This window comes from Cydia splendana, chromosome 27 (genome assembly GCF_910591565.1).
Source record: "Cydia splendana chromosome 27, ilCydSple1.2, whole genome shotgun sequence".
NCBI lineage: Eukaryota > Metazoa > Arthropoda > Insecta > Lepidoptera > Tortricidae > Cydia > Cydia splendana.
This window is the reverse complement of record NC_085986.1, coordinates 3,419,582-3,438,201: the sequence shown is the minus strand read 5'-3', so window position 1 is coordinate 3,438,201 and position 18,620 is coordinate 3,419,582. Positions and strand designations below refer to the sequence as shown.

Here is an 18,620-nt window from a genome sequence, read left to right as displayed (position 1 = left end):
TCCTCTTCATAAGCCAGCACCATGTCGATCCGTCGACGATCGTCTCGAAACATGAGAGATCCAAGTCCTGGTAGGAATAAATGATGATGTACCTGGAAATCCCTCCGACTGTCCCTCAGACAGGCCTCAGCCTCCGTTATGACGCAAAAGTTCTCCTCTTCATAAGATTCGTCGGTGACCGTCTCGGAACATGAGAGACTCAGGGTCCAAGCCCTGGCAGGAATAAATGATGACGTACCTGGAAAACCCTCCGACAGTCCCTCTTCCTTGCCTCAGTCTCCGTCATGACCCCAAAGTCCTCTTCTTCATACGCCAGCACTATGTCGATCTGTCTACGACCGTCTCGAAACATGAGGGACTCAGGATCCAAGCCCTGGTAGGAATAAATGATGACGTACTTGAAAAACCCTCCGACAGTCCCTCTTCCTTGCCTCAGCCTCCGTCCTAACCCCAAAGTCCTCTTCTTCATACGCCAGCACTATGTCGATCTGTCTACGACCGTCTCGGAACATGAGAGACTCAGGGTCCAAGCCGTGGTAGGAATAAATGATGATGTACCTGGAAATCCCTCCGACAGTCCCTCAGACAGGTCTCAGCCTCCGTCATGACGCAAAAGTCCTCCTCTTCATAAGATTCGTCGGTGACCGTCCCGGAACATGAGAGACTCAGGGTCCAAGCCCTGGCAGGAATAAATGATGACGTACCTGGAAAACCCTCCGACAGTCCCTCTTCCTTGCCTCAGCCTCTGTCATAACTCCGAAGTCCTCCTCTTCATACGCCAGCACCATGTCAATCCGTCGACGACCGTCTCGGAACATGAGGGACTCGGGATCCAAGCCCTAGTGGGAATTAATAGATTAGATTAGATTAGATTCATTTATTTCTTGTTGTAAATATACATTAAATTTCACACGTCAAAATAGAATGCATTTCACAAAAAGATCGTCACAACAAAAAATATCAATAATAATAATCTAAAAACAATAAAATAACAGTAATACAATATAAAACGACTTTCTATAAAATAGAAAAGAGTAGGTAAAATGTAAAAATCAGTCAAATTATAAAGAATATAAAAAATAAAAATGTCAAAAAATAATAATAAAAATATTTAAAATATACGACTAGCCTAGGTAATGTCTAAAGGTCAAAATTAATATATTACAATAATAGGAAATGTATGTCAATTGTTACTAATTTATAAAAATTTAAAATATACTTATTAAAAAATTAAATAGTCAAGATTTTATTCTTTATATTCTTTGACAGAATAGAGGGTTTTATTTAATAAAAGTTCCTTCAATCGGCGCCCAAATACATCATCCGATGATTCATTTTTGAGAGTGGCGGGTAGACGTTCATAAAACGCCGGGCCTATTACGCGTGGGTTTTTGTCGAGCAGCGCGAGGCGCCGCGGCACGGACTGTAATCGGCCGGTCTGGCGGGTTATTCTGCCAGGCATGTCTATGCGTTTAAATAAACGAATGTTACGGCGTGTGAACATAATAATTTCATAGACATAGAGAGAGTAGTGCGTCATTATGTTATATTGCTTGAAGAGCTGTCGACATGAGTGTCTAGGATGTACACCCGCTAATACATGTAAGGCCTTTTTTTGTAATTTGAACACCCTCTCTGATTCTGTGCAATTTCCGTATAAAATAATACCGTACGCCATGAGTGATTGAAAATAGGAGTAGTATACTTGAAGCAGCATATTTTTTGAAATAATTGGCTTTAGTTTGCGCATCGCAAATAATAATAATAATAATAAAGCTCTCCAAGGGGCCTCTACGTGTTGGATCTGTGTCCCCACGCAAGCCTATCAAAAAGCCGGGATTATAGGCCCGTGATATCCAACAAGAACATAATAATAATAAATAATGAGCGAGGAATCTTTCAGGGCGACAGTCTGAGTCCCCTGTGGTTCTGCCTAGCTTTGAATCCCCTCAGCACCCTGCTGAAGGATTTGGGACTAGGTTGCCGGCTTCGGAGAGAGGGTGAAGTCATTTCTCACCTTCTGTACATGGATGACCTCAAATTATTTGCACCAAATAGCCAAGACTTGTTGGAGCTACTGAAAACCACCGAAGTCTTCAGTAGTGCCATCCACATGGAGTTTGGTGTCGATAAATGTGCGGTTATGCATGTACAGCGGGGGAGGGTTGTAAATTCAACAAATTTACAACTTTCTGAGACAATGTCTTTCAGATCTATCTCTGAATCAGAAACCTATAAATACCTTGGTATGTCACAGTCGTTGGGTATTGAGGACGAGGGTATTAGACGGTCGGTGAAGGAGCGCTTTTTCAGTCGGCTCACAAAAGTCCTTAACAGTCTTTTGTCAGGAGGCAACAAAGTGCGCGCCTTCAACGCCTGGGTAATGCCCCTACTCACATACTCCTTTGGCATACTAAGGTGGACTCAGACCGAGCTGGACGCCCTGGATCGGAGGGTCCGGTCACTGCTCACCACACATCGCATGCTACACCCACGCTCGTCAGTTATGAGATTGTACATCCCACGGAAGTGTGGAGGCCGAGGCTTCCTAAACGCCAAGGATCTCCACAACCGCGAGGTGTACAATCTCAGGAATTATTTCCTTAACAACGAGTGTGGGATGCATCGTGATGTGGTGGCAGTAGACAGGAACCTCACGCCGCTCTCCTTGGCAAACGAGAACTGGCGCAAACCTGTGGTACTAAGTACTGCGGATCGCAGGGCGACATGGGAGAGTAAGGTGCTACACGGGCGGTTCTACAAGGCCCTCACGGGACCCGATGTGGACCTGCTCGCGTCGGTGAACTGGTTACGATTCGGGGACCTCTTCGGAGAAACCGAGGGTTTTGCCTGTGCAATTGCGGACGAAGTGATGATGACGAACAACTATCGGAAATATATCCTGAAGGACGGTACGGTCGACATTTGTCGGGCATGCCGCCGTCCCGGAGAGTCACTCAGGCATATCATTTCCGGTTGTTCTCATCTTGCTAACGGCGAGTACTTGCACAGACATAATCTCGTAGCCAGAATTATTCACCAGCAACTTGCTCTTCTATATGGCCTTGTGGACCGCGAAGTACCGTACTACAAGTACTTACCTGCGCCTGTTCTCGAGAATGGTCATGCCACGCTCTATTGGGATCGATCTATCATCACAGACAGGACTATTGTAGCCAATAAGCCTGACATTGTGATAATAGATCGATCGCACCGTCGGGCCGTGCTCGTTGACATCACCATCCCCCATGATGAGAATCTCGTGAAGGCCGAGAAGGACAAGTCCAGTAAGTACCTAGACTTGGCTCACGAGATAACCGCCATGTGGGATGTTGATTCGACGATCATTGTCCCGATAGTCGTTTCAGTGAACGGTCTAATAGCGAAGAGTCTCGACCAACATCTTGAGAGACTCTCGCTAGGTGGTTGGATCAAGGGTCAGATGCAGAAGGCGGTGATCTTGGACACGGCGCGGATAGTCCGCCGGTTCCTCTCTCTGCAGCCCTGACCACCGGTAGCTTGGGCCTTGCCCCGCTGCTGGCGGCACCCTAGGTTAGGTTTTTTATAATGTGTTTATATTCATTTTTATTGTTTTGTAAGTGTTTTTATATTTTACTTTTATATTCATATTATAAATAACCTAACTTAAGATGAGAAATGAATAAAGAGAAAATAAATAATAAATAATAAATATTATAGGACATTTTTACACAAATTGACTAAGCCCCACGGTAAGCTCAAGAAGGCTTGTGTTGTGGGTACTCAGACAACGATATATATAATATATAAATACTTAAATACATAGAAAACAACCATGACTCAGGAACAAATATCTGTATCATCATACAAATAAATGCCCTTACCAGGATTCGAACCCGGGACCATCGGCTTCATAGGCAGGGTCACTACCCACTAGGCCAGACCGGTCGTCAAATAAATGATGACGGCAAATATAGCACTACTAAGCTTTTCGCACAAGTTGTTAATGTGTTCTTTCCATTTTAGTTTTGCGTCAACGGTAAATCCAAGGAATCTGCACGAATCACACCTTGGAAGTGGAATCTGTATTTGCGGAATATTAATCGAAGAACTTGCGGAAAAAAGCATTATATTCGATTTTGTGACGTTGAGGATGAGGCCGTTCGCTGAGAACCACTCATGAAGTTGGGTGCATGTATTTGCTATTTTTTCCTCGAGCTGCGAGTACGTATGCGCCTTCACTACCACGGTGGTGTCATCAGCGAACAACACCATCTTGCCATCATCAATAGAGGAAGGGAGATCGTTAATGAAAATTAAAAATAGGGTATTTCCGAGCGCGGAGCCTTGAGGTATTCCTTGTTCCAGTATACCTGCGTCGGATTTAACACTTTTGCCCTTAATTTTGACCTCCACTGTCTGCCGTCTATTTCGAAGGAACGATTTAAATAATTTATGGGTGTTATTAGCGATTCCATAGTTTCCGATCTTTTCTAACAGTAAGTCATGATTTATAACGTCGAAGGCTTTAGACAAGTCGCAGAATATCCCTGCCGGTTTGTCCTTTTCATCTAACGCCGTAGCTATGCAATCATATACTTCATATGCAGCTGTTGTGGTGGACCTATTTTTTCTATACGCAAACTGTCTGTCCGTCAGTAGGTCATTTGTCTCTAAGTGATGCATTAAACTATTTGATACAATTGATTCGACTAATTTAGAGATGTTGGGGACAATAGTGATGGGTCTGTAATTGTCCACAGCAGTTTTTTCACCTTTTCCCTTATAGACAGGACATACTCGAGTGCTTTTCAGTACGTCCGGGTACTCACCGCACGAGAACATGGTATTAATGAGTTCTACTAGTAGCCCTGCGACGACTGGCCAGATGCACTCGAGTATGTTTAGGGAAATATCGTAGATATCTAGTGTCTGTCGTGTTTTTACCATGGATCTCAGAGTGCGGTTTAGGTCTGTGAGTGTGATTTTTGGCAAAATGAAATTAGGAACGTTTTTGTTTCTTAGATGATGCCTAACGTGCTCCACAGAGTCTAATTTGTTAATATTTAATTTATATTTTGATGTTACCGTCAGGAAGTGTCGATTTAATACTTCCGGTACGTCGCTGCAGGGCAAATCATTTCCTTTTTCATCCCTGAGTGAAATAGTATGTTGTAATGGTTTTGCAGATGACTCATCATTTACTATACGCCACATTTCCTTTGATGGGTTTTTACTATTGGCTATACGATCTCCAAAGTATTCTCGACGGGCAGTTAGAGTTTCTGACTTAATGCAATCTGCTTGGTGGCTGATGCACTCCGCGAGATTTTCAAGATCTGGGTACTGTTGTTTCATTACTGTCAAGTCATTGTAGTTGGTAATCAATTTAGAAAGACTTTCTGTAATCCATGGTGCATGTTTGTTTTTCTTAACTAAAATATTTTTCATTGGAAAGTGAATATCAATATAGTACATTAAAATATTAAATAATTTGTCGAATTTGTCATTTATAGAAATTACGTCATTATACACAAAATTCCAATTATAATTTTCAATGTCAATATAAAAAGTAATTAATGATTCGTCAGTAAATAGTCTTTTTTGCATGAAACTGTTTGGTTCAAGTGTTTGTCGTGTAGTAGGGAGGGTGAATACCTGTGCGTTATGATCGCTGATTGGGGTATCTAGCGGGCGGGTCTCAACGCCCCGGTACTCGCGCGGTACCAGCCCGCAGTCGATGCAGGTCGAGCTGTGCGCGGACACACGGGTCGGAAACTCGACACAGTTTTTACACCCATACATTTGTAAGATTTCGTTTACCCGCCGCCTCGATACGTTCTCTGACATGAAATCGACATTTTGGTCGCCGACTAGAATGAAACTTTTATTCTCTTTTATTAATCTATCTAATAATAGTTCTAACTTATCTAAGTAAATTTCAAAGTCACCGTTTCCAGTGCGGTACAACACAATTATTATTAAACTTATTTTACAAATTTCAATTGCAGTAAACTCTATATGAAATTCGATGGCCAGGCTCTGTAGGTCATTTCGTTGGCGGTACTCAATATCGGCCCGTGTGTACAGCGCCACACCGCCATGTTCTATATTCGTGCGACAGTAGCTATTTGCAAGCCGATAACCACATAACCTAACTCGTTCTATTTCGTATTTCTTGCACCAAGTCTCGCTACAGGCCAATACATCGGGATTTTCGGAGTTATTTAGCAAGTCTAGTAACCCAGTTTTGCCGCAAATTGATCTGACGTTTTGGTGGACGATTTTAAAACATGAAGATTTTGCTAGCGTGGTGGTCGGTCGCCGCTGCTTATTAGGTAGTTTTTTGACTCGACTGTGTTGAAGTGCCTGATGGACACGCCAGCCGGCCAGTGTTTGTGACTACGAACTACACCTACTTTATTCGCCGGCACATCGATCTTGAATGACGAGTAATGACCCCTCGTGACCTTCAGCTGTTCGCACCTATCTACCTGGACCCCGATACTGGTTTGGATGTGATGAACGACGTCTTCACAGCTGGTTTCTACGTTCAGGTTGAAGACGTGCAGACTAACAGACCGTGGCGTAGCTGCCCGCAGTCCCTCGCGTTGCTCCTTCGGAGCTACGGGCACCGGGGCTGCCAGTGGAGCGCACGTAATAGCATCACGTGCTGCCAGTGGACCATATGCAGGATCAGGAGGTGCCAGTGAGATGCACATTGCAGAAGGTGCTTTTGGGGCCGATGACGCAGCAGGAGGTGCCTGTTTAGTGAATGCTGCAGCTGGTGTACCTGCCACAAGAGAACCTGACTCCTTCTGCACTACTCCTGTAGATATAGCTCGTTTTGGAGGTACTGCATCTTGAGTGACGGATTTCCAGACGGGAGGATGGGCGGCAGCTGGTTTGGATGCTGCACTGACAAGTGGCACAGAGGACATGTTGTCTGGTGATAACGATGGTTGAGTTAAGAGCCCCTCCGACTGCAGTTTACGACGGGTACGGGTCCGGAGCCGCAGCATTTCCGCTGGCATTTGATCTGTGGGTCCTGTAGGTGTCGTGCAAGATATGTCATGCTTTGATGCAGTGTGCTCTTTGGTCGGTTCTTGTGTTCCATGTACAGTGTCATCAATGAAATTAAGTGCTTCTGGACCAGAGTCATTTAATTGCGGTGTCTTTGCCTGTAGTATATCAAGGTCAGTTTGATTGTGCTTTAGTATTTGTAATATCTGGGAGTGTATTTGTTTTTGTCTTACCAGTTCTTGTTGTTGGCATTTAATTAAATCATACGTGTTATCCATTTTTTGTTTCATTTCCAGAATAGTACTTTGTAAATTCAAAATAACGTCCGTCAACTGTCCGTCACTACACTTTTCTTTTTGTTTAGCTTTTGTTGGTGGCATTTTTATCGCTTTTTTGGTCACGGTGTCACTTTATCACTTCAATAAAATAAAATAATTTGTTTATGACCAAAATATATGCACTAAAATAATTATAATTAATAAAATTTAACGGAGCAGTTTAAATTTGCTGCTATTGATGACAGTGGCGCCACCTACGAATATAACATTTACTGTAATTTTTTTTAAATGATTGCGTCTTGATGTTGTTAAAATTTATTTCTTCTTCCTAGCGTTATCCCGGCTTTTTTCCGGCAACTAATCCCGAGAATTGGCGTAGGCACTAGTTTTTACGAATGCGACTGCCATCTGACCTTCTAACCCAGAGGGTAAACTAGGCCTTGTTGGGATTAGCACGGTTTCCTCACGATGTTTGCCTTCTCCGAAAAGCGACTGGTAAATATCAAATGATATTTCGTATATAAGTTCCAAAAAACTCATTGGGGTTTGAACACGCGACCGATTGAAAGTCGCACGCTCTTACCGCTAGGCTACCAGCGCTCTTGTTAAAAATTATTTACTAAATACAAAGCTAAATATAGGGGAATTTTCACTAAGAAATGTACTTTTTTCGAAAATCCATCAACTTTTTGGGTATCTCAGAATCACGAATCTATCGATCTAAAAAGAAAAAAAATGTGTCGAAAAAAAAAAATAGTTTTGTAATGCAATTCACATACATTTAGTATGGAGTGACTCTCCATGGACCGTTACAAAACTGACACCCAAAATTAGTATGAAATTAAATGTAATTTTTTCGTTCAGGTGTGACTTTCTGTATTTTTTGTAGTTTTAAGGCAAGATATGTTTATAAATGGAAGAAAAAACTCGGAGTAAACCAAAAGGAACATTGGTATATACTTAATTTTCTTTTGAACTTGCGGACCATATGATAGTTGCAGTATTAGTTAGACTGTAGTTGGAAGGTTTTACTACCCAAAAGTTGATGGTTATTCGAAAAAAAGTAAATGGTACCATTTTTTTCTGAAAACCCCCATAAACTCACCTCAGGACTGGTCTCACCGATAATCTCATCCTTCTCATCCTTCTCATTGGGGTAGAATGGCAGTGATGACTTTCTGTTGTCTTTCGAGTAGTCTGTGTTCTTGCTTTCTGGTTTGGACTGTGGACGAAAGTGTTAAATTACTCTACTGACAGGACTCTATATTCAAATTCAATATGAGATCTCTACTTGTAGAGATACGCTAGAGCTCACCGGTTAGACGTGAGAGGAGGTGGACCTTAGGTGGACTTTTCAACCCCTATTGTAACAGAACTGTATCACAGAATAAATAATAGTACTACGGTACAGAAAGGAAACTTCCTACAAAACCGAAGTTTGACAGCGGTTCAGGTTCCTTTCTAATATATGGCACTATCCCTTTCGGCTATTTAGGGTTGTCAAAATTCAAGTCATTATCTTATCTGTGATCGTGCATGAAAAGGGACGTCAAGTTGTGCCAATGCCAACCCTAATAATTGCTCGGAGCAATGCTGAGCCGAACGGAGACGAGTTTGCCCGAAGGGAGGAGTTTCGCACCCTGTCTGTACCTACCTGTACAGGTAGTGGCGTCCCGGGGAGTGCAGTTGGCGTCCCTTTGGGACTGAAGGCGTTGGCTGCCGTGGACATATTGCGAACGAGACGCCATCCCAACCGCGGCCGGCGGTCCTCTGGGCTCTCGGACGATACGGATTTTATGTCTTCACGTAAGGGGATCTGTTAAAAAAAGTATTTGTAAGTATTAAGCACTTTTTGTAGATTCGATAATTACTCGTCCTTAATTTGAAGAGTAGCTTGGTCCAGTAATTTGAATCAACCTGGAAAGTCAGCCATCACATAAGGCAGGGGTCTCCAAACTTTTTTACCCGAGGGCCATATTCGCCTCAGAAACTTTCGCGCGGACCACCATCGGCGCCTGGAGTGTATCTGGTTGCTGCTGTTAGGGCTGAACCCCTGGAGCCTGGCTCCCGCGGGCCGGACGCTTTGGGTGTCGGCGAGCCGGATTGGAACGCGTCGCGGGCCGGGGTTTAAGGTAACCCCTGGTGACCCCTGACATAAGGTAACGTTTACAACCTTATTCGCCTCCAAAAGTGAAAGTGTGTAGAGTCTGCGCGGAAATATGGGGCCCAATACATTCCACGACTCTTCTCTTTCCGAACAGACTCTAGTAGAAGAATATAGTTCGACAAGAAATTGTAGAAAATTATTGAGAGCGCCACTTCCTACGTAACAGTTGTAGTAGTATTGAACATATTCAATAAATGCTCTTGGCTTTTGACGTACGACACGACATGGTGTCAGGTGTGAAAATATAATATAAAATATTATAATTAATATTTTAGAGTAAATGTAATGCCGGATTTTTAGGAGACTGATACTAAAATGGCGAAAAATAATAATAGTGTGTATGCTACAATACAGCAACCGGAACCCTTGCAAGAACAAGGGAACATGGCTGTCAACTGGAGAGAATGGAAATCTGCTTTTGATTATTTCCTAATTGCATCAGGGCGCGACGAGGCTTCTTCGAAAGATAAGTGTGCAATATTTCTGCATGTCATAGGAAAGTTTGGACGTGAAATTTTACAAGAATTCGAACTTGATGACAAGTCCGATTACGAGAAGCTAGTAAAAGTATTTACAGAACGTTTTGACCCAAAGAAAAACGTCTGGGTACCCGCTAGAGTTGCAGGCGTCGCACGCGGAGAGCGCTCGTACTGGCTTACCACACAAAACGGTCGAACATACCGAAGAAATCCAGTACAAATCTTACAGCGGAACAAACGCGCGTCTGCTTCAGCTTCCCCAACAACTCCAATCACCACTAACAGATACAGTGACCTAGATTTTGTCCTTCCAGACTCAGACGAGGACGCAACACATCCACCACCTAATCCAACTGCAGTTCCTCGATCTCCTCAGGGTGAACGCGAATCAGGTGGTAGTGGTACGGTTACTAGAAGCGGGAGACAAGTGCGCCCGCCACAAAGATTTAGTTTTGACTAATTTTCTTTGTTTAATTTATTTATTTTACTGACGGGAGATAGAATGTTATGTTGTATTTTTATAATTTTTGTATTTTCTACTTACCTATTTGCATCTTGTTGAGTGTTGTTAACTTGTTACTTAATTCGTTATAAGAAGGAAGATGTAGTAGTATTGAACCTATTCAATAAATGCTCTTGGCTTTTGACGTACGACACGACAACAGTCACATTTTTGACGTAAAATGCTTAAACATAACAACAATTTGGTATGGAATCTTTTAGTTATATTTTATTTAATTTATACTATTTTATGTCGCGCTATACTTTTGGCGTAATGGGATGACATTTCTATTAAAACAACTGATACATCCTACCGACTGCGCCATATAATAATATTATATGCCATTAGGCATTAAGGCCGCTATTTGTACATTATTTTTATGTTTTGTGCAATAAAGGTTAAATAATGTATTAATATTTATTTGCCATCCAGCGGGGCGGGGGTAGTCCGTAGGTAGGGTGGATCCTGAGTCGACTTAGGGCAAATTTTTTATTTATAAGTTTTAGTGCTTTTGTTATGTTGTAAAAATGTTTATAAATAAATTAATAAAATTACAGTTTATTAACACATGACGACACTTTTATTTTAAGTAACTGACCACAGATAAAGCAACCACAGATACTAAATGTTAAAATCCGTGCTTCTAATCATCTTCTAATACAAGATGTATTCAAGGAATGCACAACTATATTCTGACACATGTCAACTGAAGTTTTACTCGAATCGGACCAAGATAATTCTGCATGCCATTTGTAATGATAAAGTGTGGTCATGTCATCATTAATGTCAAATTTCCATGAACATATTTTGACGTTTTTAGAGGGACATGGCTGGGTGAGTAAAAGGTACCGTTGACGGGTTTACTTAGACTAATTTATTCCATCACAACTAAGCGTTTTATACATCATGATATCTTAACATCACATCTCTAATCTGCGGCGATACAGACATTATCTTAACTGGCTCAGCGCGTGCTCCAACCTATACTAAGTTATCGACACGCGCTGGTTATATTTTGCTGACCGCCATATCGTTTCTAACGCCACTCCGGTTAATTAAATTGGCGACAGTAGGTATTTCCTTTCCAATTAATTATACTAAGGGCCACTTGCACCATTCACTAACCCGGGGTTAACCGGTTAAACCTGGAGTTACCATGGTTACTAAACTTAAGCCAGTTGAGGGTAGATGAAAACATCAAATAATGTAGGTTAAAGTCAGGTCGTTCAGTGACAGATCCAGGCGGTTTTGTATTTGGTTGGTTAGCCAATAAATGTTATAACTACCCGAAAATCTAAAAATTATTTGTTTACTTTTATTTAAATACCTAAAGATACAGAGTATAGCTGTAGCGAATTAATTAAAGGTAATTTTAAAGTGTCCTACCATATTAATTATAATATTTGATTTAAAAGAAAAATTAATTACTTCAGGCGAGATCAGTACCTACTTACTACAAAAAATAATAGTACTTAAGTAATAATAAGCCCCATTTAAAAACATTGTAAAACATCAAAGAATATTTCCATAAATAAGTAAATACCCTCTAGAATGTCCGTTTATTGAACTTAACATGCAAAATTAAACCTTATGTTATTAGGATTAAATTGAAAATCGCATGTTTGTTATTAACCCTTGACGGCTTTAGAATACCTACTGTCCACACACGACGCCCACGTAACAGATGTTACATTTCACGACAATGTAATATTCCGTATTCCGTATTCGTATATCCGTAAGATTTTCTTAGGGGTTGCTGTAGGGTGACCCGTGTAGTCTGCGCTATGCAAAATAGCGTCGCTGCGCAGTTGCGTCGAGCAGCAGCCATAGAGTTGACTAGACGCTGACGCTCGGGAGACGCTAGTGTGGAGTCGCCTAGACCTGTAGACCTGTGTATCTTTAGATCAGTGGTTCCCAAAGTTGACTGGGCTCCGACCCACATAGCAAAAACTGCCAAATTTGTGACGCACCCCTCAGCTGTCTTAAAAAGGGGCATACAATATTATTGGTAACGCTCAGATGCCCTAGTAGTTCCAGGGCCCACTCAATATTCAGGGCCCACTGGTGGGTCGCGACCTATAGTTTGGGAAATGTTGCTTTAGATCATTATTAATCTTAAGATCTAAACACTGCGCTACAAGGACGTGCTCAAACGGCAGCTGAGCGCTTGCGCCATTGACCCTGAGCGTGAGCGTTGGGAGGAGCTTGCTGGAAGAAGTTCATCTTGGCGTTCTACCATCCATAACGGTGTCAAAATGTTTGAGGATAACCACCTCACAAGCCTAGACACAAAACGCCAGTTAAGGAAAGAGATACCTAAGCCCTCCTACGTGTACACGTTCAACGCAGCTGGCCAACTTTATTGTCACGCGTGCAATAGAGTATTTAAGACCAAGTTCGGCCTGGCCAGCCACATAAGGGCTCACGCTAGACAACGTCCATAATGTTAATTTGGGGTCGCCGTAATCGAAAACGATACATTTCCTCATAACTTAAACAAGAAACTTGAAAAAACCATGAAAGCACAGTATGCTCCGTTTCCCGGCCTTGGCCACAAACCACTTGTGCTTTCCCACGGAACCGTGCAGGTGACGGCTCTCCAATCGTTATGCACGGAATGACAGATTGACAGTTTAATAACTGTCAATTAGCGAGAAGCTTGGTGACAAGTTTTAATTCCTCTATTTAGGTCGAAAACATTTAAATTTGAAACTATAATAACTAGATAATATTTAAAACTTTCGCGTTTTGTACAACTCACATTTATAGACGGGTCTATCGGGGTTAGCCGCGACCAAGACCAGTGATACCTGTGCCGAAACGTCGGTAAATAAACGTAATAATATAAATTTACGATAGACCCGTCTATAAATGTGAGTTAATGTAATAACTATACACTAATTTACTGCGAAATTTCTACAATTTCACTGACTAATCTGATGATGGAGACAGGAGGTGTGGCTATAGGAACTCTGTTATAAAACAACGCAACCTTATTGTGTAATTGTTTTTGGGGTTTTTTAAATCGTCTCGATGAGTATTAGTTGCCTGTGGAAAGAAAAGTACAGTCAGCGATAAAAGCTTGTACCAATAATGGAGGTTTTGACTATTCATACCTTATTAGCAGGGCTTTCCATGATGTCCGCCAGCGAAGTCCCGAAGGCGGAATCCGGGGCCAGGTTGTCTGCTGACTTCCATGGCTCCTTGATATGCATGGGCGTGCCTGGGAGAGCTGACCCAGGATGCGCGAGGTTGGTCTGGTGGAAAACACTTTAACGTTAGATGGCTGTGAAAGGATAAAATCTAAATTAGGGTTAGGTATGCCATAATTTTCTTCAGATGATGATTTTATAACTTTATTTTAGTATTTATGTATACTACATTAATGATCCACTCTTGAGTGGCACCCATATAAGGTGGCGGTGCTCGACGCGGTTCCAGTACATGTCATCTTGAAACTAATTTATTCATAAATATGGTACAAAAACAAGTAAAAAAACAATAAATAAAAATAGCTTAAAATTATAATTAGTTAAATACAAACTTAAGTCATTGTACTCATTGTCAATATAGGTGACAGCAGGGTGTCATCTATTGGGCATTAGCATGTCGAGCACTAGTACAGTCACCTGCAATAACATGTTACTCTTCGAACACCGCAAAAATATGTGACACGCACTTATTGCGCTACAAATAAAATCGTGTCAGATATTTTTGCGGCCTTCGATGTGTAACATATTATTGCAGGTGACTGTACCACCACCTTACTGGAGGATGCAGCGTGAAAGCCTCCAGGCTCCAATCAAAACGGACTATACGTCATAATTTCATAGAAGTTTGACATTTAAAATAACACTTGCACTGCGTGGGCTATCAAATCCGCTGCAGACTTTTCTTGGTCTGGCTCTATGTATGAGGGGTCTTTGTAGTTGAAGTTTTTGAAACATATTATAGTTTACGGTCAAGAAGCTCGCTAGCCTATTATAATAATAAGAGAGACAAAAGATCGCGAGAGAGAGACGTAAGATCGCGTCACGTACGAGAGCGAGAGGCTGACTAGTCAGAGCGAAGCGTCGTCGCGGAGGAACAGCGACGATGGGGGGAGAGCGCGGAAGGAGGGGTTTAGGGGAGGTAGGAGAGACGAAAGATCGCGTCACGTACGAGAGCGAGAGGCTGACTAGTCAGAGCGAAGCGTCGTCGCGGAGGAACAGCGACGACGGGGGGAGAGCGCGGAAGGAGGGGTATAGGGGCGGGGGCAGAAAAGAGTTTGAAACATTTATAGTAACGATTATTCATTTTTGGAGGACAATCGCTACGTCTTTTATTAAGTCAAGTCAAGTCATCGTCTTGTACAGTCAAGATTCCAGGAAAAATAGGGAGTATTACTGCAATGTTTTGCCACCAGAGTGCAGCACTAATTTGTTTAGTAAAACCATAGAGTAACTTATACATACTAGGCCTTTTTGACAAGTTTTCACTATGACATTGATACACCAAGGCGTATTGTTTACAGGTGGCCTACCGCGAAACGCGAAAATCTAAATTTCTTTATCTGCCTCTCTATCGATCGAATAAGCAAGAGTGATAGAGAGGCAGATACCGGACTTTCGATTGCCGTGTTTCACGGTAGGCCATGTGATTGGCCTAGTGACGCATGATGTGTCATTGATAATGTCAATGAGGTTTGTTTACTGTATGTGCTAGTAGTTCCACCTACGCAGAGCTTTGCCTAATATTCCCTATTGAATGTCATAAGTGGTATTCATTAACATCTTTGAGATGGGGTCTGCAGAAGTGGAAGTGTTGATATTGATGATTATGATGCATGAGAATACTGATTATAGAATAGAATAGAATATAATAGAATAGAATGAATAGAATAGAACAGAATAGAATAGAATAGAATAGAATAGTTTTATTCGTAAACACACAGACAATAGACATAACTACATAGAAAAAACATAGTGAAAAATAAAGTGTCACGAAATGGTCCCATCTCAGCATGTTGCTGGCGACTTCCAGCGCTGATCTTCCGATGAGACCATCAAGTGAGAAATAATCACGGAAGGTAACAGACAAAAAATAGAATAAAGAAACATAAAGGAAAGAAACATAAAATAAACCGAATAATACACACATTTTACACAGCTAATATAAAAAAAGAGATACAACATGACGACACTAATACGACGATTATAATGTTGGAGTCTGGCTTTCATTTCAAATCAATACCTGATCTTCCACCGTACCATCGGAACTGAGCTCCGTCCTAGTGGTGGAAGTGGAACTGGCCAGGTCGTTCCATGCGTTGAGGCTGGTCACGTTAGCTGTGGGTGGTTCTGAGGCGGTGCCATCTGTAACGAAAACGAATACATACTAATATTAAGTGTGTCTGTCTGTCTGTCTGTTACCTCTTCACGCTTAAACCGCTGAACCGATTTCGTTGAAATTTGGTATGGAGATTGAGTCCCGAGGACGGACATAGGGTAATTTTTATCACAGAAATCACCCTTTAAGGGGGTGAAAATGGGGGTGGAAGTTTGTATGGGGAATCGATAAAAAGCAGATTGGATAAAAAATAAGCTATCCAAATTAATAACTCCACGCAGACGAAGTCGCAGGCAAAAGCTAGTGTTAATATAAACACTGCTTAATATTATAAATGCGAAAGTAAGTTTGTCTGTCTGTCGTCGCTGCGCTGTTCCTCCACGACGACGCCTCGCTCTGACTAATAGTCAGCCTCTCGCTCTCTTACGTGACGCGATCTTTCGTCTCTCTTACCTCCCCTAAACCCCTCCTTCCACGCCCTCCCGTCATCGTTACTGTTCCTCCGCGACGACGTTTCGCTCTGACTAGTCAGCCTCTCGCTCTCTTACGTGACGCGATCTTTCGTCTCTCTTACCTCCCCTAACCCCCTCCTTCCACGCCCTCCCGTCATCGTCACTGTTCCTCCGCGACGACGTTTCGCTCTGACTAGTCAGCCTCTCGCTCTCGTACGTAACGCCTCGCTCACGACAAACATGACAAAAGATAGTACGTACGAACGTACTATCTTTTGTCTCTCTCTTACCTCCCCTAAACCCCTCCTTCCGCGCCTTTCCCTATCGTCGCTGTTCCTCCGTGACGACGCTTCGCTGTGACTAGTCAGCCTCTCGCTCTCGTACGTGACGCGATCTTTCGTTCCTCTTACCTCCCCTAAATCCCTCCCGCGCTCTCCCCCCATCATCACTGTTCCTCCGCGACGACGTTTCGCTCTGACTAGTCAGCCTCTCGCTCTCGTACGTGACGCGATCTTCTGTCTCTCTTACCTTCCCTAAACCCCTCCTTCCGCGCCCTCCCCCCATCGTCGCTGTTCCTCCGCGACGACGCTTCGCTGTGACTAGTCAGCCTCTCGCTCTCGTACGTGACGCGATCTTTTGTCTCTCTCTCGAGCCCCTTTGTCTCTCTCCCGCGCCGCGGCGCCCGCTCCAATAGGCTGGTGAGCTTTTTGACTGTGAACTCTGGTTCGATATCGTGCCCATTTTCCATGGTTTTCTGGAACAAAAATGGTTTAGTGAGTTTTATTGTCAATTTCGATAGTAAAATATGATAGTGCTGCTGTCGTTGGAAATGGACTGTCACCTTAACTCGCGCGACCGCCAGCATGTTAGGCAGTCATGCTAGCTGAAGTTTTGAGTTGTTTGTACAGTTTGTGTTTGTTGGCAAAAGCGATGATTACCCCGATTAGACAGCGCATCGCAAATGGACAGTAATTGCTATCGAATAATCATAGGAAACGATTAATTTCTAGTCCCATTACGTTTAGCTAGGGTTGCCATTAACTAGTATTTTAATGATAGTGCGCGTTATCAACAGTCTGCGGGTTTTTTAATTTGATACGAAAACTACAAAAGATACTAAAAGTAAAAACTATTTCATATTCACTTGTACCCCTAACCATAGAGAAATATAGAAAGAATAGAGTGCTCACTCCATACATCAGTGTTGGTACCAAAACGAATATTACACTGATTTAAACTTTCACGATTTTTAAACATTATTAAATTGCACAACGGGACTTAATCGCGTAATTAAGTTTTAAGATTACCTCCGACGTTTCGAGGACGGCGTTGTCCCCGTGGTCTCGGAGAAGCCTGGCTAAAGTTGACATCAATATCTTCTAGCCGCGCGAGTTTTCGAACTACCCGCACTTGGTCTCGTTAATCAGTTTGAACGTTTTGCGCACTAGGGATGTTACTCTGTCGACACACAACACTAACGATATTCGATTGATCGACTGTCGATATTCGTTTCCGCTTACATTTAATAATGACTACAGCAGCAGTACTGTTAATTCCGCTACCCGATGCTAGATGTCGACAACGAAAATAATAGTCGTTTAGGTACTAAAACTGATGTATGGATTGAGCACTCTATGTATTTTTACTCTATGCCCATACGCAGTCCCTCGAGAAAACTCAACCGCTCGAGTGTTGTACCCCTAATTATAGAATGTCCGTTACAACCTACCCCTAATTATAGAATGTCCGTTACATCGTAAATGTCCCATGTCCAGTGTCCACTTGTTTCCGCCTACGTACCGTGGCGTATGCATAGTAAATAATGTAGTCTGTGGACGCTTGTGGACTACTCCATGGGTATGCATATTGATTAGTCTGACTTTAAACAATGTAGCCTATGGACGCTTACAAATCCATGGGTGTTACATACGTACTGATGTAGTGCATAATTGTTTTCCATCGTATTTTCTCGGAAACGTTCGTATTTGTCTTGCTACTTCAGTTAACCCAGTACTTTGTGTACCGATACTGACTGAACTAGCAAGACATATTCTTACGTTTCCGTGAAAATACGAAGGAAAATAATAATGCAATAAATCTATACCTACTTTTAAAACCTGTACTTACACTCCTTTTGTAAGAACCCCATACAGAGTCCCGTGAGAAAACACACGAGGGGTTCGTGTGTTCTAACTATAAAATGTGACGTTCCACGGCAAAAGGTACCTTATGGCGGCTGGCGCTTACGTCACATAGCGCCGCAATAATATTGGAGCGGCGTTAATAATAGCGTAAGCGCCAACCGCCATAAGGTACCTTTACCCGTGGGACGTCACGAATGTCCGTTATATCGTAAATGTCCCATGTCCAGTGTCCGCGTGTTTCCGCCTACGTACCGTGGCGTATGCATAT

General features: G+C 42.5%; 1 protein-coding gene across 1 annotated transcript in view; it reads right to left on the bottom strand.

Moving 5' to 3' along the window:
* The window catches only part of LOC134803795 (anoctamin-4), a 39,587-nt gene extending 22,619 nt beyond the window's left edge, over window positions 1-16,968 (bottom strand). Inside the window, exons 1-6 of the mRNA XM_063776631.1 lie at window positions 16,737-16,968; window positions 15,661-15,782; window positions 13,545-13,685; window positions 8,935-9,096; window positions 8,386-8,502; window positions 705-839 (exon numbers count right to left, since the gene is read on the bottom strand). Of these exons, the coding sequence (XP_063632701.1) occupies window positions 705-839; window positions 8,386-8,502; window positions 8,935-9,096; window positions 13,545-13,685; window positions 15,661-15,782; window positions 16,737-16,956 (897 nt within the window). The 5' untranslated portion in view covers window positions 16,957-16,968. The remainder of the gene's footprint in view (window positions 1-704; window positions 840-8,385; window positions 8,503-8,934; window positions 9,097-13,544; window positions 13,686-15,660; window positions 15,783-16,736) is intronic.
* Between the last annotated feature and the right edge of the window lie 1,652 nt (window positions 16,969-18,620).